The sequence below is a fragment of the Lepisosteus oculatus genome, chromosome 4 (assembly GCF_040954835.1).
Source record: "Lepisosteus oculatus isolate fLepOcu1 chromosome 4, fLepOcu1.hap2, whole genome shotgun sequence".
NCBI lineage: Eukaryota > Metazoa > Chordata > Actinopteri > Semionotiformes > Lepisosteidae > Lepisosteus > Lepisosteus oculatus.
This window is the reverse complement of record NC_090699.1, coordinates 45,419,324-45,438,181: the sequence shown is the minus strand read 5'-3', so window position 1 is coordinate 45,438,181 and position 18,858 is coordinate 45,419,324. Positions and strand designations below refer to the sequence as shown.

At 44.8% G+C, this 18,858-nt stretch overlaps 1 protein-coding gene across 5 annotated transcripts in view; it reads right to left on the bottom strand.

The window, feature by feature from the left end:
- The window catches only part of sema4gb (sema domain, immunoglobulin domain (Ig), transmembrane domain (TM) and short cytoplasmic domain, (semaphorin) 4Gb), a 75,046-nt gene that overhangs the window by 41,536 nt on the left and 14,652 nt on the right, over nt 1–18,858 (bottom strand). For all 5 annotated transcript variants that reach the window (XM_015347838.2, XM_006630905.3, XM_015347840.2 and 2 more), the window contains one exon: nt 1,143–1,300. In XM_015347838.2, the coding sequence (XP_015203324.2) occupies nt 1,143–1,300 (158 nt within the window). The remainder of the gene's footprint in view (nt 1–1,142; nt 1,301–18,858) is intronic.

Sequence of the window (18,858 nt, the reverse complement as noted above, 5' to 3'; positions counted from 1 at the left end):
AACGAAAATAAAAAAATAATTGAATTCTCCTATCTACATAAAATAATGACCTGAAACTATTAAAGGTTTTAACAAATCCAAAGAGCACCAGTAGTAGTCAGGCAGTGGTCTTATAATAAGAAGAAGCAGAAGAAGCAGAAGAAGCAGAAGAAGAAGAAGAAGAAGTAGCAGAAGAAGAAGAAGATCATCAGGCGTCATTCCTTGTTTATTTTCAGTTTTAGGTCTTGCCTAGGGCACTATCTTTAGAACTACGATGGAGTGGTAGTCTTGAATACACTGTGCTCAGCAGCATCAATGCTAAGAAACCTCTCCTTCTACAAATGCACTAGATGGGCCATGGTTTTCTCATTTATAACTTTTTTTATGTCTGACGTAACAACTTCCAGTCCTTCTGAGGGAGGCGGGAGGATCTCCAGTCTCAGCCGGAGGAGCAGAGAGGGAGCCTGTCCTGCTATAATGGTTTTTGATCTCTGCAGCTATTCAAAGATATGTTTGTACAGTTAATGTCTTTGAATTTTCTGTTAATTGAATCTGCTTTGGCAACCCTATGATTTCTCAGTGGTGCCAATAAACCTTGGTGAATTGGAATTTGGAAATTAGACAAAACTCACTGCATATTCAGAATTTATTAACAAGTGCATCCGAGAGCACAATAGTTTGCAGAATTAACAACAGATAAGGAAGTAAACCAAGGAGACTGTGACATAAGTATTGATTAACTTTAAATACAAGCTCTGGTACTGAAGAAATAATCTAGAACTTGATATGAAGGCTTGCCAATCCTGGTCCTGGTGACCCAGTGTGAGCTGCTTTTCATCCCAGATGAGAGTTCTCGGTCATGTAGTTCTGCTTAGACATCTGCCATCTCTTTCTGCTACTTAAAAGCTGAGTATTGACGTTAGTTGTGAATCATGCAGTTGACTGGAAATCTCAGTTTATGAGCTAGAAGCAATAAAATCTAATTAATTCAATTATTATTTCAATAAGAGATGCTATAAAGTAATGGAAACTAGCAGGACACTAGCGTCATCTTAACCAGGACAGGGCTGGTTGTGGTGTCTGGACTGTCCTCTGTTTTAATGGATGAGCAGCCTGGATGAGCAGTGCTGTGCACTGGCAGCGCTGGGTGTCAGTGTACTCACGGTCCTGTGGTCGCCCCCGGCGATGTTGCTGGCGTTGAGCGCAAACATGGCCCCCCTCGCTCCGACGTACAGGACCCCCCCCTCCTCCTCCTCCTCCTCCAGCAGCAAGGTGCTGTAGTTCAGAGCCGGGCCTCGGAACCAGTGAGCTCCCAGCAGCCCTGCAGCGACACAGGCAGGCAGGGTTCAGTGTGCGCATTGCTCTTCAACCCAGATCCAGCACATGGGCCAGCCTGCTTCGCTCTGCAAAGGGTTTACACCTTCCATCGGTGTGAAGTGGGCCACAGTGCAGCAGATCAGGGGCGAGAAAGGAGAAACTGCTTCACCAGTCGAAAGGCGGACATTTAGGGTGGGTAGGTTCTGCAAATCAAAAGTCAACTCGAGCCAGGACACTGGAGTTAAAAACCTTACTCTTACAAACACTTGGATCTTTCCTGATCAAGTAGTCAGGACCTCAGTTTGATGTCTCATCCAAAAAATGGCACCTCCTACAGCACATTCTGAGGCACAGGTAGGAGAGTGCCACCTACTGGTCCACCAACACCACCACACCACAGAGAGTAACCTGGTTCTTCTATAGGTCCCCCATTGTTGTACAGTACTCTGCCTTGCTTAGGTTCTCGGATGCAATGAGACGAGGCCGTCTGTCTTGCCGAGCTGCGTGTTTACAAGAGCTGAAGTGCACACTTGCCTTTTACAGGAAACTTTCACAAATCTGCTGAAATAACAACATTCTGTCTCTTTTGACTCACAAAGTTAAAGCACTGTGGTTTCTTTCTTGTACCTCTTTACTAAAAGAAGGTAAATTCACACCCTTCAAGGTGACACCATTTTTATGTGCCCAGACATCCACCCAGAGAATGCGGAAAAGAACAGTACTTATATGTAAATTATACTGCTGCAGTGTATTTGTTATAATTGTCTGGACGCAGTTGGTGAGTCTGCACAGGCAGGGAGAGATGATTTGGGATGTTCTACAGTTTTACAGGGCCAAATAATTGGAAATGGGATGATGATATGACAACAACAAAGGTTAAACGAACACACTAGTGCTTAAAAAGAAATTGGATTTGTAATCTACAGCAGTCCGAATTTCTTTATTCTGGTTCTGTTTACCTGTTTTGCAAACCATGCAACCATATTGCAAGTTTATGCAGATAGCTGCCAGTAAACAGGTACTTTCGCATTTCAGTCTTGTGTCCAGATCTTTTTCTGTTAATGCATGCTACTGTAGCATTGTCCTTCACAGGTTCAAGTGTGCTCATGTCTGCACAGCTACTCATTGCACAAAGCATCTGATTGGCCTAAGTAATTGCTTAGTACTCATTGCTCAGATTACCCATTTCTTTTCAGAACTATGTGGTGACATTTGGGGACCTATGTTTGGATTCGATTCACCTTGCAGAGGCATCAGCCTGTCACTGGACTGCACTGTCCATCAAAACAGATGGGACATTCACAGCCAGGCTGCTCTCTGCTGAAAATCACATTCTCTCATCAGCAAAATTTGCATTTTTATAACCCATTTAACAAAGCACGACAAGATGTGCACATCACTGCAAAAACAGCATCGGGGTATGAAAATAAAAGAGGAAATGGGAAATAAAATGTAATGGTTAATAATATTTTGTTATGAGCAATAACACAGCATTGATAACCCATGTGCTTTGGAAAGTTACCACATGACAACGTCTCACCTTCTGATTGTGTCAGGTAGTCTTGTCAGTGTTATACATCGCGCACTACTAGAGCTAGTTAATATGTCTGCAGACGTGTGCGATGAAAATCTGTCATAACACTGGGTATTGACTTAAGGGGATCGATGCCAAAAAGAGGTCTCACAGCTCTAACAAGGATGAAGACGGGTTGCTGAGAAATCCAATTAGCAAATGCCTTAACTTGCTTACAGGTTCAGCTCCAGTGTTGCAAAACAATTCAAACTGGAAATTTAGCACAAAAAAGAGGGACTGAGACTTCAAAAGCTCGCTCTCTAACAAAGGTGTTCATTACACCGGGCTGCAGTTCTGCTTCTCCGATCTGGTGCGATGCCACTACGGCACAGACAGCAGGAGCAGGAAGGAGCGGCCTGCCAGTCTGCCCTCGCACCCTCGCGCAGACACCGCGGCAAAGCTTAATTTATCTCGCAAAGAGAGGAGGCAGCCCCCCCCACCCACCCCCCGTCGTGAAAAGAAAAACACTAGGCAGGGGCGGTAAATCCATTTTAAAGCAGCGATTGTTTTCTTTTATTCTCAGGGAGCTGAGCCCCAGGCTAAGGAGGTAAGAGCCACAATTAACACCTCACCTCGCCCCTCTCCTTCCTGACACAGCGCTCTGCAAGACCCTGCCCTGAGCAGCCTGTGGCGCAGAGAAGAGGGGCTTCTAGAGAAGACGAGCCCTGTTTCTAAAGCATCATCGCAGCGGATCACGGCCGAAACACATGATGTGTGCATGACCGTGCTTACAAGGGGTCAGGTCTGCTCTGTGGAGAAAACCGAACTGGATCACTCACTGGATTAGGTTTTTTGGAATCTGAATTTGTATTTTCCCAGATAGCGCCCCAGGATATTACTTCACCCGTAGCATTCAAAACCTTATTCCAAATAGTGGCAGCTGCTAAAAGGTTTGTCTGAAGCCTCTAACAGATAAGCATTTTTGATCATAGTCTTTGTGTGCATGATTCCTCTAATAAACACTCACTCTACTCCTATCCTGGTCAGATACAGCTTTTCACTTTGATACTGATTCTCACAACTCATTGTCATTGATCCTGATGTTGACTGCAGACACAAAGCAATGTCTGTTGTTCTGCACTGCAGTGGGTTTATTCTCACACACAGGAAAGGGCTTTTAACAACTATAAACAAGTAACCAGGGCAGTGAAGAGCAGCATCACAGTCTCAACTTCAGAGAGAACAATAGTTTTAACAACAAAGCCAGCCCACGGGACTATCTGACTGAATGAAAATTACAAGGGAGTGTGTCTAGGAATGAAAAACAAAGCCATACTTTGCAAACAAAGGTTTAGGTAATCTGCTTTCCATGTGTGTTTAGATCCTTCAAAAAAAGACAAACTGAGATCCTGGATTTATCTCAACTTTATCACAGAGTCCATAGATGTGGCTCGTCGTGCTCACCTGATGCCACTTTGTGGCACAGACAGCTGCAGCTGCTCTAACCTTTCTACAATAATGTACGGAGAGCTGTTTTCAGCCATTAACATGCTGCTCTATTGTACTCTAGTTTAAGTAAGGTATTAATCCCAAAAAAGCACCCTCCTCTCACTCTCATGAAAGGCAATAAAAAGGCAATAAAGAGGCAACTTCCCATGGTGTTACTGCAAACATGAATTTGCTCTCAATTTCTGTTGAGAAAGGATTAAAGGAAATAAACTATTTGAACTTAAAAAGAGAGAGTTAAGGTTTCTGTGAGTTTGAAGGTCTTTGGCAGGCGGGGCTGTTGTAGCTGGAATGGCAGACAAGGGCTCTGTTCACCTTCCTCTGCGTAAACGGTGATGTGAGGAGACACAGGGTGCTCCACTTGAGTTGAAAACGGAGTAATAAACACAGAATAAGGCAGCTCCTGAAAGCGCTGCTCTGCTAATGACAGGAAGGAAACTATTTTCAAAGAACAGGTTGCTGACAGAGACAAACAACAAAATAATTGAAGGGGTTGCAGATGAGGTATCTCTCTGTCATGCAGTCTAACCTGCTTCAAGACTTTGGTCCAAATCCATTACTGCAAAACGCAGCTACACTGAATAGGACCTCTCTCCTCTGAAAGTCCCACTCTGTTACTCAGTTTATCTGGTTTTCCTACATGAATAGAAAAATACCACTCTGAGGGTGAGTGCAGTCTGAAGCAATGTTTTGCTTCAACCTCATAACTATCCCTCCATCTGTTCATTTCCTTACTGCTTTATCCAACACAGAGTCATGGGGGAGCCAGAGCCTATCCCAGCATGCAGGGGGCTCAAGGCATGACACACCCGAGATGGGACGCCAGTCAATCACAGGGCGGACAAACACAAACACGCACACACACTTACACCAGGGCCAGCTTTTCCAGAAGACAATTAACCCACCTGCATGTCTGTGAGAGGGAACCCAAGCACCTGGAGGTAATCCAAGTGAACACAGGGAGAAGATACAAACCCCACACAGGTAGCAGCCCAGGTATCGAACCCAGGGCCCCAGCCGCCCTGTGCCACCATGCCGCTCCTAAATGTTTGGTCTGTAAATGGTGAAACCAGCACCATGCATCCCTTCCCTTTCATCACCAAACACATTTCACTGTGGTGGGCCCTGTGATGTGGCCTCGGTACTGCACCACAGAGCACATGGACCTGCCTCTAGGCTCCTCTGGTGCGCTCTATGTGCTCCTGTGTTGCACATGTCTCCAATCAAAAGTACCCACAGGGATTATAATAATAATTAATAATTGCTTACACTTATATAGCGCTTTTCTGGACACTCCACTCAAAGCACATTAATGCTTTGGTAATGGGGACTCCCCTCCACCACCACCAATGTGCAGCCCCACCTGGATGATCAGAGACCTGCATGGACTCTGTGCTGCCTTGCATGTTTAATCCAGGGCCATCCGAAACTGATAAAAACCGACAGCCTCTGGAACGTGATCCGTGTTTGTACACCGTGTTTGAACGTGATCCGTGTTTTCAAGTCATTTCATTTTTGCAGAACGGATGGCATCTTCCATTTGGGGTTCTGTTTGAGGGACTTAGAAATACAAGTCTGATTGCGGTAAGACACAAGTAATGAAGCAGCAATGCCCACTGAACAAATCGATTTTCACGTCTCCATTTAATGTACTTTAAATTTCAGGATTGCAGTGTAGTAACCAAAAATACTTGGAAAGCTTGCAAATTCCAGCAAGGATTCAATACGTCAAATATGTGAGGATGAGACGCAATAGTGCTCGATGATCTGGAGATGCTTCAACAGGCCGTCCCACACGGATCACCTCGCTTGATCCCCTCCTTCACTGCTTGCGCCGGACTCGACAAGAGCTGGGACTCAGCAGGTGTGTGTGGGAGAGGTTGTCTGCGCGGGATGGGGGACATGACCCCAAGGAGACCTTCATGGCTGCTCAAGCTGCCTGTGTGATTTTTCCTGCCTGGGGGCTGCAGGGACAGCACAGCACAGCTCTGCTCATCAGTATGAGACGTGCGCCCATGACCCTCGAGGCTGCTGTCATTAGTATGCTGGGGGCTGACTGGGAAGGCTGGAGCCAGGCTGTCAGTGTCCTTTTCATAGGATGGCAAGGTCACATCTGTCAAAGAGGAGTAGGGGGGCATCACACCACTGTTGGATTGGGCACCTGGCCCACAGATATACTGTGTATTCAACAGACCCTGGCCTGCTCCCCAACTCCCAGACTACACCTGCCCCTCAGCCCCTGGTCTCTATCTGCCCCTCTGTTCTTGAGCTGTATCTATCTCTCAAGCCCTGGGGTATATCTACCCCTCTGGCCTCATGCTGTATCTGCCCCTCTGTTCATGAGCTATATCAAGCCCTGGTATATACAGTATCAGCCCCCCTGCCCTAAAACTGTATCTGCCCCTCAGGCCCTGGTCTCTATCTGCCCCTCTGTTCTTGAACTGTATCTATCTCTCAAGCCCTGAGGTATAACGGCCCCTCTGGCCTCAAACAGTATCTGCCCCTCTGTTCTTGTGCTGTATCTATCTCTCAAGCCTTGGGGTACATGTGCCCCTCTGGCCTGGGGCTCTGTCTGTCCCTCTGTTCTTGCAGGTTCATTCCTCCACACAGCCCCCACCGGACACACAAGCTCTGCCCGTCTCTTTACACAGCTGGACCCGAGACTACAGTCCTGCAGAATGAGTGTGCCAAGAGGGGGTTTGTCTTTGCAGTTGCCAGGCTTACGTGTAACGTGAAATCTTTTTTAAAAAAGAGGTCAAACTAAGATATTATCTAGGCCTGCATGCACATGCTGTAAAAAAATCTTCTGTATACTACCTCCAAGCCTCTTAAAGAGCTACTAATTCCTATTAGGAGACTGAAACCACGAGGACATCGGCAATCTAGTGCAATGGCTGAGCAGCAGAGACAGAGTGACCTCTGTTCGCCCACTAGCAGAAACCACAAAGACAGGAATGGGACCATGTTAGCTTCCCATGCTTTCAAAGAACTGTGCTTGCTGCTCCAAACGAGCCGTGTCCCGTTTCAAAATGTCTAATGTGCACCCTTATAAGCCTCTGCCTTATAATACGGTCTACAAAAGACAGCAGAGCTCTTCAGATGACAATACAAAGCTGAAATTAGGAGGAGACTGACTCAGGTGCAAGACGATGGGACCACCTGGAGAGGAGCAGTCTGACGACCAGCTCAGTAGTGTCACTCAGAGCCTCCAGTCAGATAAGCCAGCTGGAATACTGGGTCTCAACAGCAGCTTGTGCCAACTCCATTCTCCCAGGAGAACAGGCAAACAAAGGAAAACGTAGCAAAAATGTTTTACGAGTTGGAATAACCTGCCAACGCATGCTATTGGATTGAAATGTACTTTCAGATAAGTTTAGAACCACTTAAACCAATCTCAGCCCCTTGAAGGCAACACAGTTCTTGACTTTTACTCTGATTAGTTTTCACTTAGCTTATAAAATCACTTATTGATTCAACAGAGTCTCATTATGTCTTACTTTTCCAAGGCAGTTTAAAGTTATTCAAGAAATTCATTTGGTTCAAGACAGTAGTCATACACTTCATCATAACCGTTCACAACCATAGAAGTATTTCAAGCAGTCAAATAATTAGTCATATTATGCTAGAGCGGAGGGAAGTAGAATTGAATTCGAGTCCTCCCGACAGTAAGGATGGAAAGCCTTGTATGATACTCTCCAAGCCCATTGTTTCTCATTTCACCTCTGACGGCCACGACCACTCTAATCTCTCCGTCTGTGTTCTCAAAGACGGTTTTCCCAACTCATACATCAGAAAGACCACCGAAACTAAAATTATTCTGCAGCTAGGATCACACATTCTCCCTTCCCTTAACGACAGATTACTGTTCTTTTAAATTTTCTCCATTCATTGGAAGTTTCATTTCACACCCCTCTGCACCCATTCTGACTTCACACCTCTTGATTGGCCTCTCTTTCTGTCCCCTGCTCCCGCCTCTCACTCCTCCTCCCTCCCAACCTTTGTTCTCCCGCTACTTTACCTTTGCCTACTGCCCTGTCTTTCTCACACCTGAAGAAGGCTCCACGGCCGAAACGTTGTGTTCTCTTTCTTCTTTTTTTCAGCATGGAATAAACCTATTACTTGTTCCTTTGCAGCCTACGCATGCTGACGCAGCTACCCACCTGAACTTGTATGATACAATCTGTGCAAGATGACAAAGAGTTGCCAGAATAATGTAGAAACTCCTAGCTTCGACAGAGCAGACTGCTTCTCTTAACTAAAGCACCAAGGTCTGGACAAAATTAAAGGGGCACTGCAACGTTACTTTTACATTCCGGGGTTATAATGAATCGGTAATAAGTGTATTTAAAAACCACAAAGAAACGACCAAATACACGTTAACATGTTAACACATACAACCTCTAATTTACATCACAAAATTGACAAATCTTCAATGTATGCGTACCACCATGTTGCCGCCATTGTCTGCGACTCAGGACGAAGCAACAATACTTCTGGGGAGGCAAACGCCGTCCTATTACATTGTAAACATGCTTTAGACCATGCAACCACTGCAACTATATTAATAATAAGGCAACATGGTTTTTAGATACTTTTAAGTATTGCAAAAAACAAATAACAACCTGCGAGCCAACTCAATAATTAACATTGTCAGGAGACAGTGTTTCTCATTTGCTTACAGTGACTAGTGAGCAGGAAGGGCCACTTTCTCATCTAAATTTGTGCAAACTGTCGCTCCCGCCCCGTGCTGTGACCAGCTGTGTCTCGTCTCCTGGTGATGACACGGCAACCATTCAGTACTTTCACAAAGTTCACGATTTTACACTTGATTCAAAATTTGCTAAATTTTGCAGTACCGTCAATTAATTTATTTGGTTACCTAGATTTAATAACCAGTCTGAGAAGCTGGGACTGCAGTTCCGCTTTAAGCTAGAACATTTCTCTAAGAACTCTATCTGTAAGCAATACCCTCTTTGTTCTTCATTGGTACTGTACAGACAATGCTGCTTATTTACACCATGATGTCTAGAACAAAGATGGTTGTGTGGTAATGCCTTTGTCAAATTAATGAAAAGATGTCAAAACCAAATAAAACACAAGAAGCTTGGGGGATTCATTTGGGAATTATGCAAAAGAGCATCTTTAAAACAACTAGTGTCTTTTTGTGCATCTGCTTTTGTAGTGCAGAACAGACTTTTTACAGGTACAGTCAAAACAACGGAGCACCTGTTTCAGTAAATGGTTTTATTGTGATGAACTTCTAACAATCATTTTCATGGCGCCTGTTACACATTTCGTCCACTTTGTTCTGTCTCTGCATTCATCTAGATTCACAAATCTGTGTTTAAATTGAAACAAAACAGTCTTTTTCACCAACGTTGCACTTGCACATTTAAACAGTTAGATAGTTAAGTCCAATAAACCAAGTTAAACCTTTTGAAAAAAGTTATTTAAGGGGTCGGTAGCACACGGCATGCATTGTGGGAGCATAAGAAAATAATAATTCCTTACACTTATATAGCGCTTTTCTGGACACTCCGCTCAAAGTGCTTTACAGGTAATGGGGACTCCCCTCCAATACCACCAATGTGCAGCATCCAACTGAATGATGTGATGACAGCTATAGTGCACCAGTATGCTCACCAAGACGCCGGGGTTACACCCCTACTCCTTTCGAGAAATGCCCTGGGATTTTCAATGACCACAGAGAGTCAGGACCTCGGTTTTACGTCTCATTCAAAGGGTGGTGCCTTTTTACAGTATGGTGTCCCCGTCACTGTACTGGGGCATTAGGACACACATAGACCGCAGTGTGAGTGCCCCCTACTGGCCCCACTGACACCTCTTCCAGCAACAACCTTCGTTTTTCCCAGGAGTTGACCAGGCTCACACCTGCTGAGCTGCAGTGGGCTGCCAGTTGTGAGCTGCAGGTTGATATGGCTGCTGGCAATAAAAGGAATGATTTCCTCTTGAATTCCTATATTTCTTTTAGAGGGTTCATTTAAATCTTTTACCTTTGGAATAGGGATTTGACTATTAAGAGAAAAGGTTTCCTGGGACAACAACAGGAGCCATTTTGAGGAGTGGGTGGGTGGCAGGGAAATCTGGAGGAGTTATCCTGTGTGGGGAGGGAAAGGTTGATTTTGTTTTGTACCTGGACTGCAATGCTTTGAAACACTTTAAATTAACAAATAAAAATGTCTTGACAAAAAAGAAAGCTATCCTGAAGGCTCCAGATAAAAATATCTAAAGGCAGGCCAGTTCTTCCGAAATACTATCAGCACAAAACTCACAGCCCTACTGATCATCTTTCTGTGTAGCATTGTGCCACACAATGCTTTTTATAGTTAGTTCCTTAGGCTGCATTGTGAATTGAGAATGCATTTGTTTAAAAACAAAAGCTCTTACCAGCACTTCCTGATGATTATGTGAATCAAACCTAATCCTGGCTTTAGACTGAACAGAATTAGGTGACTAAACTCCTGGAAACTCCAGCCCTTCCATAGAAATCTTCTTCCAGATTGCGAAACTACTCAAGTGGTAATTTGCCAAGTGCCAAGTGTCATTAACACAGCTACCTTTCAGTTTCCTGCACGCACTCATTTTAAATTCCCTACCTCGGGTGACTTTATCGCAGCCTTGACTACAGCTCCGTTCCAACGCTGCCACGTAGCTTTTCCACGCCAGAGACAAGTGTTTCATTTACACAGCAGTCTGGTGCGACCCTGCTAGGCTCAGGAAGATTGGTGTGAAAATACTCATTCACTTCCTGTCTGCCAGAACAGACGTTTATGTATTTGGCCAGAAGCTTTGCAGTAGTCGTCCAGCATGTGAAGTGCATTACAGAAAATACTCATGATGATGTTGTCAGTGTAGGGAGAATGAAAGGATTGAATACAGGACTCAAAGGCTGGTTAAAGGAAGGGAGTCTCTTTAGTCCTGAACAAAGGAGGTTCCCGGGTAACGTGACTTAAGATTTTAAAGATAATACCTGCCATGAAACTGTGAACAAAGCACTGTGTTCAGACACCCCTGATTTCACATTAAACTCTGCATGATATTCGCAATCTCTTGTCACTGTTTGACAGAGTGGAGTGGAGTTTGCACTTTACCTCCCTGGCTGCCATATGCTGCTTTAATCTTCTCAGTAAGCAAACCAAACTCTCTTCTGGGTGTGGTTAAGTACCTGCATACTAACCCTGTGTGATTGTCTGAGTAACCCAAGCCAGAATTTTTCCCTGTTGCTTTAGACTGCTCACTTCTTTACATGATCGAACAGGGCATTGCAGCGAGACAGAAAAAAGTGATCAGTCATTCTTTAACATTACAGAGCAAAGGTCAAATTATCATGCAGCCAACAAGCTGTCCATGATCTGGGAGGAACCACATTCACATGGTGTATGAGAAGGTGGACTAATCAATTTTCTGTGGGGGTATTCTCTCTCAGATGGACCTCGTGCTGTCTTTTTTTTATCTTACAGCATTCCTGAACAAACAGAAGCCCCACCACCACCCTCTGTGGCTGTCTCTTGAGTTCACGGCACAACAGGAATGCAGCAGGGTCAAATCTGGGCCCTGCCTCCCTTCTTAAAGAGATGAGCTCGTCTGCTCTGCCGTCATGCTCCTCCAGAGCTCCTGCACAATGGCCAATCACAGTAGCTCGGAACACCAGCAGGTATGTTCCTTGCTGCTGCACCTGCTCCCTACTCCCTCCCATACATGAATGGAATCTCATGGGCAGGACCCAGGTGCCACTGCGCGCCCAGGAGAACGATTCCTCCTGCCCACAGAGCTCTCAAGCACGGTGGGCACCGTGGGCCCACTGACTCACGCTCCCCGACTGATCCCCTGGCTGCAGTGACTCACACAACTGCAAACTCCAGGCCCGCGGAAAACAAACCTTAGCTCTTGCAATCAGTATTTAAGAGCCTGTGGTTTATACTTCCAGCACTGTGACTCATGCCTAATAGAATGACTACTGTTTATGCAACACAGTAACAAAACCATACATTTGCACAGATGCATAATGCTTTACTGTTTCTGTGCTAATGCCTTTTGCTTCAGATTTAATCTCTTCTCAGAAGTGTATGCAGAAACAGGGATTAATCACCCCAGATGAGAGTAAGAAGCCTGGTAAGGCTCACCTGAAATACCCTGCCTTTGCACCCCGGAATGTAAGGTAGCCATGTCTGTGCTATTGAACGTTTAAAAGGCATTATGGCTTCCACGAATTCCCTAACATTCAAGACCTGCAGGGAAGTAACAGCGATGATGTTTATCCCATGGCTTTGTGATCTACAATCAGGGGAGAGACACCTTTGCATGAATCTATCGAATCAGAACATTCCTAAATTGGTAATCCCACTTAAGCATTTAATAACACAGCCGGTTGCTACTGTCAGCACTGTTTTCACATGCTCTGATATATCCCTTTGTGAAACTCTTTATTACAACGCACCGAAACCCTCATCATTTTGAGATGTGACAGGAGTGAGAGACATCCATCTGTAAAATGGAAAAAATCAACATAAAATGTGTTCATCACTTTAGGTCTACAGCCTCCAAACAGTTCCTTCTTTATATTTAGGGTTTTTTTTACTCTTTACCTAGGCGTCAGTAGAAAGCACAAAGAAGTACATACTGTATTTTTGGACAGTATCTACACGCAGACAGGCTGTCTCTGTATGGAAACTTCAGTGTTCCCTTTATTAACAGTAACCACATACCGCGACAGCGTCTCGACTGCCTTTCCAGTGACACAGGCAACATCAGTAACTAGCCTTCCTTTTTCGTTTCAAGCTCCAATGTAGCTGTGAATAATGCACTTGAAAATGTGGAAAAACCCTGCATGCTTCTTTAAACAGTACCACAAGACACTGCATCTTTATTATCTTATTATAATCTTTATTCAAAATTACACAACTAATGCCAGTTCAGTTACATCCCGTGTGGCTCACCAGTTTAGAAGCAAGTAATGAACTGTAACAACAGTATTTCTGCACAAAAATATTTAATCCAATAGTGGACTTCATTACCCATCTGTAATGAAACTGTTACAGGTTAAATGTTCCAAAAAATAACAAAAAAAGAGAAAAAGGCTATTGGATTTCCTAAACCATAAGCACAACGGACAATAAATCAATAAAAACATTCACAACATATGCAAAAACCTCATATAACCATTAGAAAATCATGAAACCATAGCTTGATAGCTAAATCCTCACGAGTGGGGTGTGTATTTGCTCTGTTCTTGACAATGCCCGGAACTGTGTGCTCATGGTTCTCTAGGGGTGTGGCATACTGTACGATATGAACACTCAAGCTGCAGTCTGAGCCTCGGCTTGCTCAGTGCTTTGCTGTGTGGAACTGACAGCAGACTGAAAGTGCTGACAGCAACACAGTCCTGAAAGACAAACTGTGGAAAGCTTATACTTTAAAATAATGACAAAACACACTATTTTTGGCTTGAGAATTTGGCACCTCTTGTAGTGTACAGAAGTAAAGGCACAGCAAAAATGCAGCAAGGATATTATTCTCCTGAAATTTTCCTGAAAGTTCAGTTTTGCCCTGTATTGGATAAAATTCAGCCCCTTTAAAAAGACCTCAAAATACCTTCTTCCATTTTTGCTTAGTTAAAATGACCAGGAATCTGAAAATGATACAACTCTGTCACTGGAAGCTTTAACTTAGGGGAAACAGAACACTGCAGCATCTGAGCCTCTGTCTTAACTGTCAGAACTTGCAACCATGAACTGCCTTCTTTTGACAAAGTCTAGATCTCTGACTCTGTGAAAGATAGACAGGACTGGGATTCTCTCCCCATACAAAGACACAAAGGGACAGACCACAGCTAACCTGGAGGAGCAAACTCTTCAAGAATCAAGCCACATCTCACATGTGCAGGAAAACAGTGCATTAATGATTCAGCATACTGTTAATTCTAGTCTGGTTGGCAATTGGGCCATACAATCCAGGCACAATGGCTGTTTTATGCGTTTAGCAGTAAACATGGAACACAACTTATTTTTTATCTATCTTTGAAAGGCATAGACATCACACCCACAAACTTTGGAACCCCTTTTCATGTGCTACATGGAGAAATAAAAGACAGAAAGGATCAGTGTTTAGGTTTTTTTTGTGCTTTACAGTTTTGCAGGGGATGAGCGCAGTTCTAAATTAATTCATATTGCATAACTTTTCTGTGGCTTTTCCTACGGATATTTGCATGCTACTGGAACAGGTCTGAAAGACGACAGCACAGCCCAGGGCTCTTCCACTCTTCAAACATGCTGCAGTAAGGGAGGTGTCTTCTGGTGTGGCGGGTGGGGCTAATCTGACCTGTTAGCACTCGGGCACTTGAAAGTGGGGCCAATTCAAGTCCAAGGTTCATCAGTGCGAGTTAAACTGCACGGGCTTTGAAGCTTTGTGCTAGTTTGCACCTGTGTTTTTGTACAGGTACCTCTGTTTTTAAAGAAGCATCTCTGTCTATTATTATATCAGACACAGCCTTTGCACTATGCAAATTCAGATTCCAATCCCTGCTCCCTTTGCCACAGAACTGCCCAGTGCATTAGCCAATGTCCACAGACGGAGATCAGGGAATGCCTGTGTGGCCAATTGCATTCTGACTTGTAAAAACGTCACTGAGGACATGACCTCCAAATGCACACTGATGATGAATGTGTTTAAACTACTGTACTGAGTTCATCTAACAGTAAGGAGAAAGTGCCTTTTTGTAAGTGCATTGCAGAGAATAAAAGGAGATTTATACTTCGCTTTGTAGCTTAGCTATGGTTACCAGGTAAACATAAAGAATTTGATTTTTTAACTTGTTTCTCCTGTTTGAACACTGGGATTGTGTTACACAGTATGTGTCACCTCTTTCACAGAGGAAATATAATGGCTGCTATCAGTCCAGCCAGTAATTTAGTCATTTAGATGACCCTTAGTTGTTTAAGTGGCTATACTATAGGACAGTTGAATATGGAAGAGTCAAGGCTGCACTTGGTGTAAGACTTCACAGTGGAGAGCAGGTCAGGAGATGATGGACAGAGCTCAACCACAACAAGGGAAAGTATACCAAGGGAGATTTGCACTAGTCAGTATCTGAACGTGCATTCATACAAAGTCAGCTCATGGTTTTGTATGCTGGATGACTGTCCAACTGGTACATTTATACTGCAGATAGCATGCAGACACTAAGCAATGCAGTCACTGACAACTGCAATGCAATCTTTATTACTGGCAGAAGATTACCAGGTGCTGATTTCCAGAGAGTTCAGATTTTTGGCTCTAAACGAGTCCGGGGATCTAGGTCTGAAATCTGAATCATCAGAGAACATGGAGAAAGGCCCATAACTGGAACACATCATTTCTGCTATGAAGGACTAAACCTAACAGAAAAATACAGAACAGATTACAGAAATGACTTCTCTTGCAGAGAAGATTTTTAAAATTGGGCACAGGACACAGGACAGCACTGAGCGTAAGATTTCAAAAATTAGGAAAGATAAATTATGCAACTTGTGTGAAGTATAAAAGAATGAGGTCTGTGGGTGGAAAAGAGCAGTCACATTTACATTATGCTTTGCTTTGTTGTAATTCTGCTTATAATACCTGTTATGTTTAAGATGGCTGAATCTTTTATCCAACGTGACCTACAGAGGTTCCAACCACCTGTATTTTTGCTCTTAAGATCTGATACCCGATCAGTGCTGCTGGGTTTTGCTGGAGCACTCTGGGTAAAGTACCTTGTACAGTGTCCCCATGGGACATTTGCACCCACAACCCTGTAGTTAATTCCCTATTCCACACTGCCACCAGCCTCTTAAGGGCTCATATTTCTCATGGAAAGTACTCAACAGATACACAGTACAGGAGCTCAGAGGCAGTCTTGACCTTTTAATACCCACTTCCTCTAGTCCCTCTCCCTGCGAGTGACTCTTCAGCCTTCCCTCACAGGGCTCAGCAGGGTGTGACGACGCATCACCATTCTGGCCACAGACGCCCGGCTCCGATTCAAACACCCTCGATTCGAATTTGCACCAAAAGGATAGCGAGCAGGATAGACACGCGCAGGTCAAGCAGGGAGGTGGAAAAAGGAGGGAGGAATTTTAATAAAGAATAAAGAATGGGACGGGGGCAGGAACACAGCGTGTGGCAGAAGAGAGGAGACGGGGGAATGTCGACGAGGAGTGAGAGAAATCAGAAAGAGGAAAACAATTCCCACCACCCTGGAGGAGGAGAAGGAGGAGGGGGCTGGAGACACACTCAGGCTGGCAGTGTTGCTGGAAGGAGAACGCAGGGAGCTGCTGGCGATAGTGGTTTTCCCTGCAACCTGTCCTACATTTTTAGGGCCAGCACAATAATCACATTCCCAACCTCCACCCCCCCACGCTGACCGCAACGAAGGCCGTCAGGGCCTTGTACCACCTCCAGTCCTCCCTAACACCTTCTGCGCTGAAGGAAAAAGGACAATGAGCAACCCAGAGCTGTGAAGAGCTACAGCCCACAAGGTGAAAAATTGACTTGGGAGCCTTCTTTGAAGCTGCTGGACGGGGGCCTAAACAAACAGCACAGATCAGTGACACGAGCCGCTCTGTACGCAGGACCACGTCAGCGGTTAACATCGCCCACTGCCTACTGAGGCCCGACAACCCCTGACCAGAGCCTTGTAAAAGAACACCCGCTGCTCTTTTTTCTGTAAGTAGTAAACACAAAAACAATGTGTATAAATCTGACCATGAGCAGTGTGACTAATCAGCACTGCTATTCTTTAGGGAAAGAACTGCACCCCCGGAGTGACCCACTGTTATATTTAACATGACCATATTCCAGCAGGTGACACCTGCCCAGCGGACTTGTGAAAACACCATGTGTGTGTATTGCCCGTGAGTGTGTCTGTCGGCATGTGTGTCTGTGTTTGGCTACGTCAATGCCCAGATGTTATTCAGACGTGTGAAGGGAGGAACTCTGGTAACGATCACATTGTTATGACAGGCATCCAAGCTTAATTTTGACAACACGCAGAGCATGCATGAGGTCAGAGAAAATGCAGCTTTGCCCAGTGTAAACTAACACATTGTTTGTTCAAATGCCAATGAAGTTCCCAATAAAATGCCATCTTTCAGTTGTGTCTTTACAGCACTACACTACTCTTAACATATTCAAGCACCTGTGCCTCCTACCAGTCATTGCAACAACAATGGAACCATCTGTGTTGCAATTGTGACAGATAATCTCACCAGTCATTTAAACTAAAAGAATGTTGTAAAGGTTATATTTGTTGCACATAAAGGACAAGAGGAGGGCTACTACTGCAAGGAGTTTGTTTGCATACATTTAAAACCTCTATAAAACTAAAACGTTGTCCTATCTAATACTACAGCGCTGGCTAACCCAGGAAAGCTGTATAGTCAATATTCAACTTTTCCCAGCCCCCCTGCCACTGGTTTTACATTCTGGTGGTCAAGCACAGAAATCTGCTCGCCTGCTCTCTGCAGCTGCAGCACCTGCCTAATGTAACGGACTAATGAACCAGACTGAAGGGGGCAGCTGTCTGAGCTGGAAGAAGGATCCTTCTGCAGGAGGAGGCTGGGGCAGAACTAAGGGGAGCCAGCGACAGGCAGCAGTGACGCATACAGTGGTCACAGAGCTGCAGGCACGCCAAAGTGAGCGGAGATGCGCACGGGCAGAAGCACAGAGGGAAAATCCCAAAAGAACGGCCGAGCAGACGAGAGACCCAAACGCTAAAGAGAGGGACCACGACGCCGGTGGATCCCGCTCCAACACGGGAGAGAGATACGAGCCACGGGAGATCCAGGAAGCACGGTCTGAGGCACAAGCGAGGAGTGGAGCTGGGATGAGTGGCAACACACAGGAGAAAACAACAAGGGGGACAGCGGCTAGTGCCAAGACTGAGCACTGTAAAGTAGGTGTGGGAATAAACACCCTGCTGGGAACAAAGTTAGTGCCTTTTAATTACAGGCCGGAGGTATTTTCACAATGGCCTGACTGTGCTGCCATGGGATCGGGGAGACCGGACGACTGATTCGGTTATTGACCACTGGCTGGGGTGTTATGGGAGCTCGACACAGCACTAACCCGAGTACGAGCATTACACCCAAGTGGTGGAATGCCCTATCCCATATAATTAGAGCCTTGCTCAATTTTTAAACGCATCCTTTTTATCTGTCAGCCATATGTTGTGCGGCTTTTGGGCATTGTTAACGAGGGAGTTCTGACAATGTAATCTAGCCTGACTCAAGTAAGGCTTTAACATTTCATCGGGCCCTTCCTCTTTCATTATTTTTGTTTGATTTATCAGGCTGACATCCTTTTACACAGCTGGGCATGTTGCTGAAGCAGTCTATGGGCTCAGCGCATGTCACCTGTGGTCCTCGTGAGATTTGAGCCCACAGCCTTCCAGATTCACGCCCAAACCCTAACCGTGAAAAGTGCTTTGCAAAGATTCTAACGTGAAAGAGACAATAGGATAATTGTCTTCATTGCCCATTTGTTCCTTCTGCAGCAGCAAAGTAAAA